Raw genomic sequence first — 16,690 nt, 5'->3', positions numbered from 1 at the left:
GATCTGTAGGGTATTAAAACATCGAAGATATAACACGCCTCCTGCGTCAATCAGTGCGGGCTCGCCTTTTTGCCTCAGATAAAACTATGTGTGCTGTCAACCACTTCTCTCTCTGCTACAAAGAACTCGCCACTGCTCTTTGAGATGTACTAGCCTTCTCCTGCTCTTGAAAAGCTTTGAAATCTCGATGCCAGTTCCATTTCAAATCTTTGCTGGCTAAACGGGCCCTCCCGGATATCTCTCTCCCATCATATCAGTGCCAGGAGGGAAATCATGCTCAAATGTAGGTTCCCCTACGCCCTTCATGTTAGCAAGCACTGAAAATGCCATCGCAGCATCATGGACAAACGTTGGCATAACGGTGACGTCAATTGTTCGAGTAAGTGAATTGTATCCGATACTACCACACGAGTTGGTAACATTCTATTATCTCTGTAGAAGTTGTTAGAGGGGCATGTATTACTGAGCGCAGTATTCCATCAGACGCGCGGCCACTGTCATTTGGACTGTGGCAGATTGGGTCAAGAACCCTGCAATCAACCCTAAACATATCCGGGCCAAAGCACACAACTTTGTATCCGTCCTATATTTACGTTAGTTACCGCAATATATAATATCTATTATTTTCTGGGGGAGAAGGCGCTTTCCAATCCACTTACTTCTGGGTTCATTGAAAGCGTGTATGTATCGAAAAGTTGATGGACATCACTTCTTAGAAGCAATCCATTCTAGACACCATCCTAGAAGTGACAGTCTCCTGTCGAAGCAATGTGCAGGAAGAAGTTTCTCTGTGTGTCGGCCATAGTTGTTTTATCATTAATCCAGCCAGCTCCATAGTTATCAGTGACGTAAATGATTTGTTAGAAAGTATTTGTAGGACCACAAGGGACAACAAGGCCTAATGCCCCAAGGATGCCTTGGGTAATGTGTGCGAGTCGTAGATAACTGTCGGCCATGGTAAATATTTCTTCAGCGAACGCCAGGTTGAACCGCGGTCTTCCCGTTTATTGGGCCTGACAGTTCAGTCATCAGATTATTCAGCCACTCTAAATGGCTTATGTTACTCTCAGTGATTATTTAGAGTAAGTGTGAGAGTGTTCGATGGGCTATCGATCTTCGGGCCGTCAATAAGATGTGCGACACTTGTATCAAACATGGCTAAGATACGGTTAGTATACCGGGAAACTGTTGCTGGGTTCTCCTTTCGTATACCTCCTCCACTCAATGTCAGCAGGGGCTATCTTTGAGCACGAAGGAATGGGCAGTTGGTTGTCAGCGGCGACTCGGAAATTGACTCTGCTTGCTACCCAATGCTTCTATTGTGGTAATACTAATTTGCGATTCAGCCTTCCCTAGTCAGCTTTGTCTCCCCTTTTAAGCCATAGATAGGTGAATACGCACCGTACTATTACTTCTCCAGCGAAGTTCTGTCAGAGAATGTGGGATGATATGTGCAACCTCAGAGTACTCGGAGCTCTCGTCCTCCTGCTCCAGTAACAGCTGCGTAGTAATGCGTGGCTCCTCCTCACTGAAAGCACCTTGCAGAATTAACTGCAGCGTCCTCTTAAAGCTCTCTTGTAGGAGTAGCACTTTCTCTATATCGCGGTGGTTTGTCCTGTAAATGAGATTTTTATAATCTCGATGTTTGTCCTCTCCGACTAGGACACTGTAGTTATTTGCAACTCCATACTCCTTGATTTGGTCGAGGTAATGTATTCCAATATGTATATTGGGCCGATTCTTGATTGCCTGAATACCCTTTGCTCGGTGCGACACGGTCTCAATAACAACAGGGATTTGGTTTTGTACTTGCATCTGGCTTGGTGCTGGGGTTCCTCATCTACTTGCGCATCATCGTCTGTAGGGTTATGGCCAGCAGGTTGAAGCTATATTTTCGGGAGCCACTATCCTCCAGGATCCAAAAATCCATTAAATTTCATGGATATCAACCTCTTTATTCTCAAATAAGCTGATGACTGCGCTGTATACTTCCCGAGAAGATGGAAATATATGCGAGGGTATCGTAAGCTCCGTTTCTGATGGAGAACGGCGGAGGCCATGCTCATATATATATATATATATATGTAATTATTGGTATTCTTGAGTTCTGAAAACTACCAATGGACCGGTTTAAATAGAGGGGAGATTAACTGGTTAGTCACTCGACAGTTCATTGACCGTTGGAGGTCAAGTGAATAACGTCCGTCACTTCAGCCTGCTCACTCTTCCAGCTCAGCCGTTTGACAGATAGCTATCTTGGTAGTCACCATCAAGAGGTGGTAGTGTTAATTAGTTAGCAGCTGGCCAGATTAGTGTCAAAAGTATCAAAACTGCGAGAAGTGATTCCCTGTTATTAATAAGGTGATGAAATGGCCAAGCGGTGCCAACAAGCTACGACGAGGAGTTTTTTCCTGGCAACAAACGATGGGAGCTGAATTCTCTATGCTCTCTACCTATGGGCACGACTAAGTGGTAGATGTATAAAAGGTCCTTGGGAGGTGTGTCTTGATTAGCCTGCTGGGTATCTGGCTCTGCTATTCTTCCGCAGATACCATGAAGTTTTTGAAGATTGATTGCCAATTAGACTTGATTATTTTATGGTTAACTAACTATTTTAAGCTCAATGCTGGATGATGTCATCGCTGCTTGTTTTATTGGGGTTAGCGTTGTCTTGTATTACAAGAATAGAAACGGGATGGGCAGTATTCAGCTCAAGTTACAGTAATTAACTGGCCAAAGTAGTTACTACATAGTAATTTTTCATGTAAACGGGTTTTCCTACGTTACTGGAAGGTTTTAGATTGGAAGTCAAGCATTCAAAAGATTCTGATTAGACAATTTTGTCTGCATAACGTGACCCCATTTGACCCAAATAACTCCAGTGCTTAATAATCAAGAACTCCAGGGTATTGAAAGGGAATACCAGCTGCTGCTGATCCTTCAATAGTCTCTAGCTTGAGGAAAGCTAGACACGAGAACAGTCTTTGAACCATAATTAACCCCGGGGTAGACCAATTAGCCTAATAGATCAAAGGTAATGTCTGTGGACTTCGCTGGAAAGAATTTTATTAAACATATCATCCTCTGTTGACTTCAGATGTCTGTTCATAAAATATCGATAATAATCATTCTTCTTCTTCAATTCCTGATCTGATCGATGACGGTACTCCTTCTCTTTCGCCTGGTTCTCAGGTACGGGATTTTTGGTAGCCAGTTTAGCTACGTCGGTTAACTCCTTTTTAGGGGGTTCATAACTGTCAAGGTAATGTATTGTAAGAGCAGGTCGGCATTGCTCCTTGCTTGGCGCCCAACGCAGCTTGGTCTTCTTGTTTTCTGTATCTAGGTGGTACCACATGCGAAGCACCGCGTAGGCCCGATGAAGATCCTCAAATAATGGTAAATGTTTAGACTCATTGGGTGCATATTTGTATATCTCAGCAAAATGCCGAGGGAAACGTTTAATAACCTTGATTAGTATATTAGTACTGCTTGCCGAATCACCTCACTTTTATATAGCCCCAAGGATGCGATATCCTGTTCAGAAGGGATCTGCTCGTTATTTACCAGAACAGAAAGCTTTATATTGCTCTGGCAACACGTAAGGAAATTAAAGAGATCATGGCAGGGTATATTAAGTTTCCAGTTGCTTTTTTTGATTTCATCATACTGAGCAAAAAGGTCCTGGAGAGAAATGGTGATTTGATGTAATTGTCTAGTATTTTTGCAGTTCTTAAGGTACCCTGCCACGAGTCTTAGACGGTAGTAGAAATGGCTGCGTAGCATACCAACTTGAATGGCAAAAACTCCTTCTGGATTATATGCTTCGGCTTGTGAACAATCCTCAGCACTAGGGGATTCTAGTTCTTTCTGGGTCGGCATATCGAAGCGAAGAGCTTAAGTGAGAGATAAAAGTGCACGAAATTAGTTGAAATGAAGGAAATGTGAAGTAAAGGTGATGAGTAGCTATCGAGGCAGTAGAATTATTTCAGAGGCCGTAAATCTCGATTTGAATAGTTAGTTGTTACTGTTCTTCGTGTTAGTGTTCTTCGTGAGCTTTGGACTATTTGGCTGCTGCATTGGTTTGGTTCGGTTGATTCAAGCTCAAAATAACCTTTTATACGAAGATTAAATTAAGGTTTACATTAAGAAGATTATATAAACGATGCTTAGTAAGCCTTTGCCATTTTAATTCTCGAAAAGAAAAGAAAAAGGAGAAATATATCCAATTTTTTGCAAAACAGCAAGGCACCGTTGAAAAGGTACCAGACGTTTCCAGAGGTGGCCTGCCAGCTATTCCTGTGTTATATGATGGTTGATTATTTGATTCGGTTCGCTCAGAGCCATGAGTCATTTCGCAAAGCAGAAATCAAGGCTCTAGCCAGCTTGGTGGGGGTTGATATAGAATTTCTAGTGTATCATGATAATGTATGTGCATCCCCGCGTAAACCATTATAGACAGTATTCTAATATTGGTATATAGACTCCATTCTGCGTAGTAAAACTTGAAAATGAGGAAGCTGCCCGTGCACTTATGCGCCGCAGCATTCTGGCCAAAAACATATATGAACTTTGGGGACAGGGAGATACTTATGACCAGCTGAAGGCAGATTTACGCCGGCGCACTGAGTCTAGGTGGCCCGATTATAAGACAGTATCTTTTAAATTTGGTGTTGATACTTATGCGTCAACTCGATCAGCGAAAGAAAGGAATGAGATTATTGAGTCCTTTTCATTTTTGGCCTTTGATGGGCCGATAAAGATGGTTGATGCAGATGAAGAATTTTGTGTGTTTGAAGAGTTCTCTCATCAACTTGCCCCTTCGGGCAATCCAAAAACACACACTGAGCCGGTCCTTAATCGTGTCTATCTTGGTCGATGGGTTACGGAGGGTGGTCGCACAGAGATCAATACCTATAACTTGAAGAAACGCAAATACATCAGCACTACGACCATGGATGCAGAGCTTAGTTTGATATCCGCCAACATGACACATGCAGCGCCTGGAAAGTTGTTCTATGACCCCTTTGTTGGAACGGGTAGTTTCCTTGTGGCGGCTGCTCATTTTGGAGCGATAACTTGCGGATCGGATATTGATGGGCGCAGCTTTCGTGGCAAAGAGGCTACCTCCAAGACCGATACTGGAGTCATTGGCAACTTCAAACAATACGGACTGCTATCCAAATATCTGGATACATTTACTTCCGACTTGACAAACACACCTCTTCGAGACATTCGTATGTTTGATGGAATTATATGTGACCCTCCATATGGCGTGCGAGAAGGGCTCAGGGTCCTAGGACATAAGGATGAGAGTCGAAAGGGCGAACTCATGATGTTCCAAGGTGTCCCATCATTCAAGTAAGCCTAGCTTTTGATATGATAGAGGTTTGATGACAACCAAGCTTATATTTATGGTTTCAACAGGCGGGAGAACTATATTTTCCCAAAACGTCCTTACCCATTCAACGCAATGCTTGATGATATACTTGACTTTGCTGCTCACACACTAGTGGACAATGGCAGAATATCTCTCTGGATGCCCACTGCGAATGAAGACGATATTGAGCTTGCAATTCCGAAGCATCCCTGCCTTGAACATCTTGATTCTTGCGTACAGCCTTTTAACAAGTGTACGCTACCCGCCTATATACTCATAACGTACATATCGCTAACACAGCCTAGGGTCGCGGCGACTTCTTGTGTATCGACGATTGCCTGGTAGCGAAGTATCGCCTATACCACTCAAAGAGAAAAAAGAGGTTCCCAGAGGGAAGGCAGACGAATTGAACCCGTTTAGGAGACGAGTAAGCCAGCCATCTTCGACAGATATTCCTTCAAGACCCTTCACTAATTCAGCCGAAGTATTTCGAATCATTTGCAGTGGAAGAGAAGCCCAGCTCATAAGGGTTAGCTTCCTTATTACGTTGAAATAAGTAAATGCACGGGTATATGATATGTACTAGAATCTACAGCTTGGTCGGTCGTGGTAAGTGTCCATCACCAGCCCCACAGTCACAATCCTCCAAATCAACTCCTTCCTCCTCCTTAACCTTCTTCAATTCCCTTGCTAACTCATTCCTCAATAGCGCCGCTAGCTCCTCTGCCTCATCATCCATAAGTTCGTCCCTCTGGCCGCGCCCGAACATGACCCAGCCTCCTTCAGTAGGAGTACTAGTACCGAAAGCAGGTCTAGGTATGATGTGAAAGTGTACATGAGGAACTGTTTGGGATGCCCGTATACCTACACATATCGTTAGGCGTACCAAACTTTAGTATTCGAAAAGGATGGTCGTGGAGACAAACCATTGTTCTGAATAATGTTCCAATTCCCTTGATCGTCTCCTCGGCTGTCTTTTCCTTCACCTAAAACTGTTCGAACGATTACTCGAGAGAGTATCGGTAGCCATTGACCAAGCTTTAGGAAGTCACTTAGCTATCCCGTGCATATTACATTCAATATAGATAGTTTTAAAGAGGCAACTAACCTGTCTTGCTTCATGAACGCTAACTTCACCCATATTATTATAATGCCGTCTAGGAGTAACGAGAACATGGCCCCTTGTCAATGGCATAATGTCCAGGAAGGCAAGAACATGCTTCGTAGATAATATTGTGAATGCTGTGGGCGAGTCTGGGGTATCTTGAGAATTGCCTCCTTTGCCATTGGGTATAGTTGGCGGACTTAACGGTGAAAACGGAGCTGATGAAGATGCAATTTCACAGAAGGGACACTCTGATGAAGTCATTATATAGTAGACAGCCGCAGAATGTATCTATATGGGTATATTACAGCTCCTCTAATACTACGTGCCTTCATCCTCCAGCGCGGTTGCGGCGAGAGTTAAAAGCATTCGAAAGGGAGAGTTGAGCCGAGGTTCAAAATTGATGAGTCAGCAGCCAATATAACCCAAATGGGACGAATATAAACAAACAACAACGCGAAGGTAAGCATGTAAATAGACAGGGAAGAAGCTGATCTTCTCCTCCGAACTGATGTTTACGTGCTTGTTTACTCTTGTTTACTTGTATCTATGGAGATACGAGTGGAAGAAAGGCAGTTGAGAGTAGTCCCACATGTTTTCATTAGTAAAGAGAAAGGTCGCTAGAAACCCACCACCACACCACCTTGTAACTAAGCTAGAAGCAAAAACCAGAAGAGCAAAAACGAAGCAAAAGGGAGAAATGAATCTGTAGAAACAATAGAGAGCCGACCATCAATCGATCCTTCTGCCTCTTGCTCCATTTCAAATCTCCGCCTTTGCTTCAGCTCCTCGTAGACCTTCCGTTCGTCCATCCCCCTCTTATAAACGAAATAACTCAAACAAGCTGTAAAAAATGGTTCAACCGGGCACTCAGAGAACAAGAGATTTGTAGAATAGAATAGACATGAAAAGGCATGTTTTTGAAGGTGTGTAGTGGTTGTTTCAGGTAATTGGAAACGGTAATGCATGGCACAGGGTGGAAGGATGGTCGTGGTGAAAGGTAAGTTTTAAAGTAAGCAGACAATAAAGAATCCCACTCCAGCCTGGTCGCCTAACGCCTGAGTTCGCCGAGGAGAGAGGCCGAGAATGGATGAAAGAAGAGAAAGAGAAGGGGAGGGAGGTCAAGGTAAGGGGGAAGATGAAGTAGACAGACACAACGGCTCGAGTATGCTTTCCAAATGCACAACGCCACCCACAAGCAATACATCCCAAGAAAAAAGCAAATCAAGATAACGCCAAAACAACAAGGTGCTGAATGAGGATGAGAATAAGGGTAGAAGACGGCTTATGTATGTATACACATGCAGAATTAGTGCAGTGATAGGTACAGTACGTAGTAGCAGCCTGTGGGGCGAGGATAAATGGAAATGACTATTAACAGACGTTCTCGTAAAGGGGAGGATGATCAAGAAGGAGACCGTTTTTCTCGTTTAGCCGGAAATCATCAGATGACTATGACGATGCGACTTTTGACTTAGGTTTCGGGTCTTGCTCGCGAGCAGCATTGTTCTTGGCCTTCAGGTACATAGCATGGTACTGCTTTGCCCATTGTCTAGTCATGATTGAGGCTACACGTAGTTAGCAAAAGAAGCCGATGATAAGAAGACGGTTAGGCCAAAGAAAATAGTAGCGCACCTTTGAGGAATCTCTTGCTAGCATACTTCTTGAAGAATGCTTCATGGGCAGGTGGTCGGCAAAGATAATCAATAAGCAGTTCATACACAGGCATAATCTCTTCTTTGGTATAACCAGAATAATAAGCAATGGTTGCATCCTAAGTAAAAAGTTAATAAAAATACGCGTCAAAGGGCAAGGCGAAAAGCAACATACCCATGGGCCGCGATCATAAATGACACGAGCAAGGAAGATGGAGGCAGCGGCAATGTGTGATTGACGATACTTCATGAATCTGTGGTCGACCAAGCTAATCTCCATAAGGTACTTGGCGAGCGTCCTTGTTCGGACGTCATAGTTGTCAGGCTTGGATATTCTGCGCAGGAAGTTCATTGGGTTGGGGTAGCTGAGGTCGTAGTTGAGAACTGCGAGGATATGCCTCTCGGCATCGAGAATCTCCTTGTCCGAGAAGGTGTCGTCGGCAACATGGCTGAAGTTGGCAACGTGTGGAGAGAGAACTTCTTCATACTTGGAAGCAATGAACATAGCAGTAACACCAACGAGCTGGAGCCGGTTAAGAGTGACAATCTCGACAGAGAGGAATCGATCAATGATATTGACTGTGAGGAAGAGAGTCTCTGGGAGTAGACGGAAGCGGGTGTGGACTTCGATGAGCCAGTCAACCAGGATACCTCGCATCTTCCACTCTAGTTCATCTTGGTGGTCCATGTAGTCAGGGTTGGGCATGGTGACAGGCTCAAGTTCCTTGAGATACTCAAAAATATCGACGACGTACTCTGTGGCCATCATGGGGTCGTAGAGATCTTCGGCATCCAAATCTATCACGACGTCAACGTCACGTTCTTCCTTGGCTTCATCCAGGGCTGATTCCTGGGAATCAACGACATCCACTTTGGCTTCGGCCTCAACTTCGGCCTTGACTTTGACCTCAACTTTGACCTCAACTTTTTCCTCTTCTACCACCTTCTCCTCCAACTTTTCTTCTGCTTTTGGTACATCCTTCCCACTGTCAAGCTTCTTGCGTGGCGGCTCCTCGTTAACAACACTTTCAGCTCGGGCAGGCTTCTGGCTGTGGCGTTTTGTCTGGAGACCGCCCATCACACCAGAGCCACTGCCAGGGCGCTTCGGTTCTGCGGTGGTTTCTCTCTTGTTTGAGTCCTTGACCCCTAATGCTGTTCTTGTCGAGTTTGTGCGGGTGACTTTCTGTACGCCTCCTGTCTGAGTGGCGGACTTGGAGGTGAGTGCAGCGCGAGTGGAAGTCGGTTTCTTGAGCTGCTTGCCATCGCCATTATCCTGCTTCGACACGTTGCTCACGTCTCCAAGAGCAGCTCTCTTTCGTTGTAAGGCAGTAGTGGTGGATGTGTTGACCGTGTTTCTCGTGCCTAAGGCCTTCTTGACTGCGCCTGTTTGGGGCTCAGGAACAGAAGACAGGGCGGCAGCCTTGGCCCTGGTGAGCCGTGTGGATGCTGCAGTTGCATTCTCATCGTTTTCATTAGTAGCTGTACGCTGTCGTAGGCTTCGTGTCTATATAAGACGTTAGTGAGCTGAATTCGACGACAAGAGATGTTTAGGAGAAAGGGGTAATAGCGGCTAACCGGTGGCATGGTGAATGTATTTTAACATGCAATATTGGTGATATTACAGAGCAATAAGACCGTATACCGAGTCTCCAGGTACGGATATCTGGCTAGGAACGGGAAGTTCGACGTGCTTGCGGACGTGATCGGAGAGTAGAAGCCTGTTTGGTAGGTTGACGGAGTCAGTTAGGCCTTGGTTGGAAGAAATTCGCGATTCACTTTGTAGCTAGCAGTAACAACAAAAGCGAGAACCAGAATTGCAGCAAGTATATTGTGTTGGCAGTGGTAGTGACGGTTGTTATGCAGTAATGATAGTAATAGTAGCAGCGGTGTAGTGATGTAGTTGTGGTGGTGGAGGAGGATCAAGGGAATAATAACATGGCTGTTGATAGGACGTGGTGGTGGTCGACCGTGTAAATAAGCCTCACCCCAAGGAAGAAGCAAAAGAATTCGCGTGCTGGCATTACCACCAGCCACACACGACGACGGGAAGAAATAGCGGGAGAATTGGAGCAGCCAAACTCACCCTATCGACTGCAGATGGCCTGCTGCTCGACTATTCACTGTGATTCCGAGCGAGAAGGAGTCTTACGTCTGTCTTTCTAGGAGTATGTTTATATGAGTTCAGACCCCACGAGAACCGACCGCGTCAGAGATATATAACCCGCAGGAGACGACGGCAAGCAGGTCATGCGCCGAGTAAGAGATGAGAAGAAGGTAAAAGCTGCAGCCGGAGCGTGGTAATATTCGGCGTAGAGATGCTGTGCTGTCTTGCGGGCGGCGCTGGAGTCGATGTTGATGTTGGAGAAGAAGTTGAAGTTTGCAAGTCAAAGAAAGTCGAAAAGATATAAAAGTTTCGCTGCGTGTATTTTTCGCTGGTAATTTTGCCGGTTTCTGGACTGGCGACGTACGGTCACGATACGCTGCTGGTACAGACGCCATACACGCTTTACACGCTTTTCCACGCTTTGCACGCTCTCGCTTGGCCGTGCAGGCGTATCAGCGTGACGGACGCAGGCCAAAACAAAGGGCGTTACCACAGAAACCGTCATTTTCGTCTTGTCATTTTGGTATTTAGATTACGCCACCACGCGACTTTTCCTGTCGATACTTTTGGCCTTTTTCTTATTTTATTTCTATTTATTGATTATTTATTCATAGTTCAATAGTCCAGCAGAGTAACCAGTGTGTATCTTCCTGGTCGCTGTATCATTTTCATCTTATATCTTGTAAAGAGGTAGAAGGAAGCAGCAGTATATAGTATGTTTGGTAGTGGAAACCGCAGAAAAGACGCTGTATAGACAGATAACCACGGGACTCTCATATCCAATTCCTACCTTTTATTGACATAGTCGCTCTTTATTGTCTTTATTTCCCTTCTCCTTTACTCCTACCACCATCCTTCTCCCTGTCCGCCTGCAGCCAGTCGTAGCCAATTCGATATCACGTGACCGCGAAAAATTGCGGCCAAAAACTTTTTATCAAAAGCAAAAACCGACGAAGAGAAAAACCGACGACGAGCTTCAACGGCAAAGAAAGTCGACTCGAGCCGGCCTGCGCATCATATCAGCGACGATAGGCGGCTGCTACGACCCCTACGCACAAGACGAAAGGAGGAAGAAGTGCAATTGAATCGTTTTTGGGGCCTTGATGGAACAATAAAGCGGAAGAAACACCCGGACTTCGACGAAATTTCCACCGGCCTGCAAAGAGCACACAGGCACTCAATTCCACCATGCTACAGGCTCGTGTGCCGTTTGGCGGCCTCCAACGGTCCTGCAAGTGCCTCACAACGCTCGCATACCGGCCGTTTTCCAGCACTCCCCTCAGAAGACAAGAGACAGCCGCAGACTCAACCTCCCTGGACGATGACCTTTCCCTAGCTCCGCCTCCAGTCCGTGATAAGGGAGCCATCCAGCTACGATCATACACACCACGTACACCCGGTCTCAGACATTTGCGGAGGCCAATAAATGACCATCTATGGAAAGGCAGGCCGGTCAAGGAGCTTACTTTCCCCAAGAAGGGCCACGGAAAAGGTGGACGAAATTATACCGGAAGAGTGACCGTTCGTCATCGTGGAGGTGGCCATAAGCGAAGAATACGTGTTGTTGACTTTGAGCGAAACGAGCCAGGCCCTCATACCGTGGAGAGAATCGAGCATGACCCCGGCCGGACAGCGCACATTGCCTTGCTGAAGTCTAAGCTTACGAAGAAGTTGAGCTACATTCTTGCGCCGGAGGGGATGAGGGAAGGTGATGTCGTGCAGAGTTATCGTCCCGGTATCCCGGATGACCTGTGGGAGGCTATGGGCGGTAGTATCGACCCTGGTGTGCTAGCGGCCAAGACTGCTCGACGAGGGAACTGTCTACCTCTACACATGGTTCCTGTGGGTTCAATGATTTTCAACATTGGCCTACACAAGGGGAAAGGTGGTCAGCTTTGCCGCGGTGCTGGGACATACGGTATTCTAATGACCAAGGCTGGCGAAGCACCTCCACCATGGGAACAAGTCAAGGCCAAGGAGGAAGATGCAAAGGCCGACGGCAAAGAGACCAAAGCTGAAGAATCTACAAGCGAAGAAGCCAAGGATGCTAAGCTTGACGCCGAAGTGGAAGCCGAGATCAAGAGCGATGCCGATGCTGCTGGTGAGAAGACCGTCATGTCCGAGCTGGAATGGAAGAGGCTCAAGAAGATGTCTGAGCACGTTGCCGTCCGCCTACAGAGTGGTGAAGTCCGTCTGATCCATAAGGAGTGCTGTGCCACCATTGGAGTTGCCAGCAACGTCAACAAGAAGTATGCTCAGCTCGGTAAGGCCGGTCGAAAGCGCTGGCTCAACATCCGTCCCACCGTCCGTGGTGTGGCCATGAATGCAAAGGACCATCCCCACGGTGGTGGTAGAGGAAAGTCCAAGGGTGGTGTTCATCCCAAGAGTCCATGGGGTCTACCGGTATGCTCTTCTTCCACCTTTTTCTTCCGGTGTCTATCACAGTATCACAGTATCGTTGTATCATTGCTAACCAATCGGTACAGGCCAAATCCGGATACAAGACAAGAATCAAAGCGAATATCAACAGAGATGTCATTACCCCGAGAGTCCGCAACCAAGGCAAACGCCGCAGAGGATACAATTAACGGCCTCACATCCTGCTGTCGTGTTTTTTCTTGTCGTACGGTTGAAGAGTTGACGATAGAGCTCCTTTTGCTACGGTTCTTTTGGGAGCGTGTACCATATATTCATGTACTAAAAGGCAATCTGATATACTATACTACTATTCTTAACATTCCTATCCCTTTGTATCCCTCCTATCACAAGCCTTTCTTTCAGCTGGAACCGTATTCCGTCTATATATATCATCCTCAACGCTGATTATTAATGCGCATGACGGCACCTCGCATCGCAAAAAGTTTGACTAGACAAGCATAATTTAGATCCACAGCGCAGGCAGCAGTTTTACGTCGCCTGAAGGCAGTTGAAGAACACACCAGACAGCAACAGAAGAAGACACGATGTCACTATCAATCAGATAAATAGACGCCCGCCAGCTTCTTCCATGTCGCCACAGCCGACTCCCGCGTTTATCTGACCCCTGAGCCTCATCCTCCCGCTCTTCCGCTCCAAACCAACGGCCAGCTCCCCCGCAACTCGCCACCGAAATAGAGGAGATACGGAGATACAAAGCCGACGGAGAGACAAACAAGCGATAGCAGCAGTTCTTTGAGCTCACACAGCCATGGCGGGCGGCAACGAGCAGACCGGCGCAGCTGTGGCTGAAAGCGCGGCACCAACAAGGACTCGCGCAGAGTCACCAGGCGCTCAGGAAGGGAACCCAGGATATATCCCTAGACCGAAGCGCATTGCCTGCGTCGTCTGCAGGAAGAGAAAGCTTCGATGCGATGGGACAAAGCCGAGCTGTGGGAATTGTTCGCGCCTGGGCCATGACTGTGCCTATAACGAGGTCAGGAAGAAGAGCGGACCTAAGAGAGGATATGTGAAGCATCTGGAAGCCAGATTAGGTACGAGACCGATATCTACGGGCAGCATTGATTTGGTTTAGCTATATAATATACAAATGAACTCCGCTAATAGTTTGGACAAACAGCGCAGGTTGAGACCCTGTTGAAAGGAGTTGATACCGCAGAATCAAGTCGATCTTCGCCACCCACCAGAGCGCTGGATAGCCAGAATGCGCCGTTTCAGGGACGACAGAACATGTTTCCTATCCGCACTGCAGTCCCAAAGTCAGTGGAGGCTGATCCAAACCTATCTCTCGATGGCATGGATATGTTCGGGGACATGGGGGATATTCTACCTCAACCGCCTACCCTTCCAACGTCGAACAGTGCCGCTTCGAGCGACTTCTCATGGGAAATGATCGGCTTAGGGCTAGAGGAACCCCTACCGAGTCAAGAGGTCATCGACGAACTGTACGTTTTGCCTACGTGGGTTTGCCTGTTGGAAGGAGAGTATGGCTAATAATCGATTATAGGGATGAAATATATTTCGAGAAGGTACACCCATCATCTCCTATGATACATAAACCGCGGTATTATGCTGCAATGAATCTGGCACCTTCGATGCGCCCGCCAATTTGTCTGCGGTACATCATGTGGGCGCATGCTGCTGCTACTACAGATAAATATGCACACATACATTCCCATTTCTACACCCGATCCCGCAAGTACGCCGAATTAGATCAGATGAAAGGTCTAGGCGAGAACATTATTTCAGTGGCACATGCACAATGCTGGCTGTTGATCGGGTGTTATGAGTTTAAAATGATGTATTTCCCCAGGGCATGGATGAGCACCGGTTCCGGGATGCGGCTCTCTTTGATGATGGGTCTTAACCGTCAAGATGCTCGTGGCCTAGATGTTAAACAGACTCTGCCGCCGCCCAGAGACTGGACAGAGCGTGAGGAGAGAAGGCGAACCTTCTGGGCTGCTTTCTGTCAGGACAGATATGCTTCAGCTGGTACTGGCTGGCCCATGAGCGTTGATGAGAGAGATGTAAGTTTTGTCTAGCCCAACTCTCCTGGCAATCATATCCGGTACTGATACTTTAATTTTCCAGATCTTGACAAACCTCCCTGCATCCGAAGAGGCATTTGTCAACAGCAGGGAGCAGCCAACTTCATCCCTTGCAGAGGCCGTATCTGGCCAAGAAACAGGGTCGTTATCGCCTTATGCCGCCACAGTACTGCTAGCATGCATGTTTGGGCGTAATCTACATCATCTTCACCGAGTCACCACTAATGACAAAGACCATGATCTAAACGGCGAGTTTTGGAAACGCCATCGTGCACTCGACAATATTCTCCTTCACACATCTCTCTCGCTCCCTAGTCACCTTCGCCTACCGGAAGGCATCAACAACTCCGAGATCATATTTGGCAACATGTGTATCCATGCCTCGACCATATGTCTACACCAGGCTGCGATCTATAAGGCAGAAAAACACAGCATGCCTGGCCAGATCTCTACGGAGAGCAAACGACGTTGTATCATTGCAGCAGATCAAATTACCAACATAATGAAAATGGTCTCCCATATGGACTTAACAAGGGTAAGCTGCCCGAGTATTCCATCTGAAACTGACCCATGCTAACATTACTTATGTCTAGATGAATCCCTTTCTTGTCTTCTGTCTATATGTTGCAGCCAGGGTCTTCGTTCAGTACCTTAAATCCAGGCCCCAAGACCAAGCTGTCAGATCTTCCCTTCAGTTCTTGCTCTCCGCTATGAACGCTCTTAAGAGGAAAGTCCCTCTAGCAGAGTCATTCCTTATACAGCTGGATGTAGATCTCGAAGGAAGTGGCCTTATAACGGATGAGGGTGTGTCAAGATTCTCCTACGGTCACATACAGAACAGCCCAGAGGACGATGCTAGGCAAAGTGCCCTCCGTGTACGTACTTCTTCTCACCCCTTGATATACATACATCATGTGGCTAATTTCTGTCTCACGTTATAGGCAGTGCGTGCTCAGTTCGAGCAATGCGCTATCGGCATTATGGATATTGCTCGTATGGATAAGGAAAACGAGAAGGCAAAAAACTCCTCAAAATCACCCACAACAAGCTCGTCAACAGATCATACAGGCATTCATAGCCAGAGCCACCCGAAACCGGCAGAACAGCAGTTTCCTACCCAGTCTCAGGTCTATGGCTTGGGGGTGCCTGGGACTATACCCAATTTAGGAATGCCCCCGTCACATGATGACCAGTTCAGGTTCATGGACTTCGAGTTGGATGCTTCGGCCGGCGGTACCAGCACTGGAAGCGAACGACATCTCTCTTACTCAGATAACCCCAGCCCAAACACAAATAAAACCTCCTCAAGCAGCTCATTCTCACCAGCTCATCTAGATCAACCCTCTCCAAAACAGGGGGGCATGCATAACCAGAAGCCGCTTCCGCCACATCTTCCACCTTCAATACCATACGCCACCAATGATACTAGAAGTGGATATGGAGCTTCAATGCAAAATCCAAGTAAATCTAATACTATACCTTTCCCACAAGATTTCCCTGTAACCGCTTCCGAGGCCCAGCTACAACAGGAGTTTTTCAACTTACCAGATGGATGGGATTTTATACAACAACAACAACAACAACAACAACAACAATCCCGGCCAAATGAACCAGAATTGATACCTCCTACCCCTACTTCATCGACCATGGAAGCAGTTTTATCCTCACTTGAAGAGATACCATGGTCTCAATCTCCTGACACCTTTAATGCTAACCAGTGGGCTCGGTAACCCGCGCAATATTTTTGACTTATTGTCCTGCTACATACCACGTTTGATACTCCTTTACTATATATACACCACACAGTTTAATTGAATTTAACAATCCCTACTCCCCTAAACGGCCCATCATTCTATCAAAATACAACTCCATTCCCTCTCTACCACTTACCCCCCAACTTATTTTTCAAGCCACTTCCGGAATCTGTTTTCGTTTTGCATGCGCACCTATACTTACGAGTGTTTC

General features: G+C 46.5%; 9 protein-coding genes across 9 annotated transcripts; 3 read left to right on the top strand and 6 right to left on the bottom strand.

The window, feature by feature from the left end:
- Positions 1-216: 216 nt before the first annotated feature.
- MGYG_06709 (hypothetical protein) lies at positions 217-671 on the bottom strand (the record flags this gene model as incomplete). Its single annotated transcript, XM_003170672.1, has 2 exons — positions 217-423; positions 660-671. The coding sequence occupies 2 exons, from the start codon at positions 669-671 to the stop codon at positions 217-219; spliced, it is 219 nt and encodes a 72-aa protein (XP_003170720.1).
- A 395-nt stretch (positions 672-1,066) lies between these two features.
- Positions 1,067-1,815, bottom strand: MGYG_06708 (hypothetical protein; the record flags this gene model as incomplete). Its single annotated transcript, XM_003170671.1, has 2 exons — positions 1,067-1,158; positions 1,407-1,815. 2 exons carry the CDS (start codon positions 1,813-1,815, stop codon positions 1,067-1,069), a joined length of 501 nt encoding a protein of 166 aa, XP_003170719.1.
- A 1,213-nt stretch (positions 1,816-3,028) lies between these two features.
- MGYG_06707 (hypothetical protein) lies at positions 3,029-3,879 on the bottom strand (the record flags this gene model as incomplete). Its single annotated transcript, XM_003170670.1, has 3 exons — positions 3,029-3,466; positions 3,507-3,534; positions 3,740-3,879. 3 exons carry the CDS (start codon positions 3,877-3,879, stop codon positions 3,029-3,031), a joined length of 606 nt encoding a protein of 201 aa, XP_003170718.1.
- Positions 3,880-4,308: 429 nt separating this feature from the next.
- Positions 4,309-5,904, top strand: MGYG_06706 (tRNA guanosine-2'-O-methyltransferase TRM11; the record flags this gene model as incomplete). Its single annotated transcript, XM_003170669.1, has 5 exons — positions 4,309-4,425; positions 4,481-5,358; positions 5,425-5,630; positions 5,683-5,804; positions 5,863-5,904. 5 exons carry the CDS (start codon positions 4,309-4,311, stop codon positions 5,902-5,904), a joined length of 1,365 nt encoding a protein of 454 aa, XP_003170717.1.
- Positions 5,905-5,966: 62 nt separating this feature from the next.
- MGYG_06705 (HIT domain-containing protein) lies at positions 5,967-6,746 on the bottom strand (the record flags this gene model as incomplete). The annotated part of the gene is made up of 3 exons (XM_003170668.1): positions 5,967-6,241; positions 6,304-6,415; positions 6,486-6,746. 3 exons carry the CDS (start codon positions 6,744-6,746, stop codon positions 5,967-5,969), a joined length of 648 nt encoding a protein of 215 aa, XP_003170716.1.
- Positions 6,747-7,934: 1,188 nt separating this feature from the next.
- Positions 7,935-9,721, bottom strand: MGYG_06704 (G2/mitotic-specific cyclin-B; the record flags this gene model as incomplete). Its single annotated transcript, XM_003170667.1, has 4 exons — positions 7,935-8,050; positions 8,118-8,256; positions 8,313-9,641; positions 9,713-9,721. 4 exons carry the CDS (start codon positions 9,719-9,721, stop codon positions 7,935-7,937), a joined length of 1,593 nt encoding a protein of 530 aa, XP_003170715.1.
- Positions 9,722-10,254: 533 nt separating this feature from the next.
- MGYG_06703 (hypothetical protein) lies at positions 10,255-10,746 on the bottom strand (the record flags this gene model as incomplete). The annotated part of the gene is made up of 2 exons (XM_003170666.1): positions 10,255-10,296; positions 10,606-10,746. The coding sequence occupies 2 exons, from the start codon at positions 10,744-10,746 to the stop codon at positions 10,255-10,257; spliced, it is 183 nt and encodes a 60-aa protein (XP_003170714.1).
- A 683-nt stretch (positions 10,747-11,429) lies between these two features.
- MGYG_06702 (mitochondrial 54S ribosomal protein RML2) lies at positions 11,430-12,829 on the top strand (the record flags this gene model as incomplete). The annotated part of the gene is made up of 2 exons (XM_003170665.1): positions 11,430-12,644; positions 12,728-12,829. The coding sequence occupies 2 exons, from the start codon at positions 11,430-11,432 to the stop codon at positions 12,827-12,829; spliced, it is 1,317 nt and encodes a 438-aa protein (XP_003170713.1).
- A 599-nt stretch (positions 12,830-13,428) lies between these two features.
- Positions 13,429-16,455, top strand: MGYG_06701 (binuclear zinc transcription factor; the record flags this gene model as incomplete). The annotated part of the gene is made up of 6 exons (XM_003170664.1): positions 13,429-13,711; positions 13,798-14,122; positions 14,185-14,704; positions 14,769-15,260; positions 15,319-15,600; positions 15,667-16,455. 6 exons carry the CDS (start codon positions 13,429-13,431, stop codon positions 16,453-16,455), a joined length of 2,691 nt encoding a protein of 896 aa, XP_003170712.1.
- Positions 16,456-16,690: the final 235 nt, after the last annotated feature.

Source organism: Nannizzia gypsea, genomic scaffold, assembly GCF_000150975.2.
Source record: "Nannizzia gypsea CBS 118893 supercont1.6 genomic scaffold, whole genome shotgun sequence".
In the NCBI taxonomy this organism is placed as follows: domain Eukaryota; kingdom Fungi; phylum Ascomycota; class Eurotiomycetes; order Onygenales; family Arthrodermataceae; genus Nannizzia; species Nannizzia gypsea.
The sequence above is the reverse complement of the archived record's forward strand: the minus strand, read 5'-3'. Positions and strand labels throughout refer to the sequence as shown.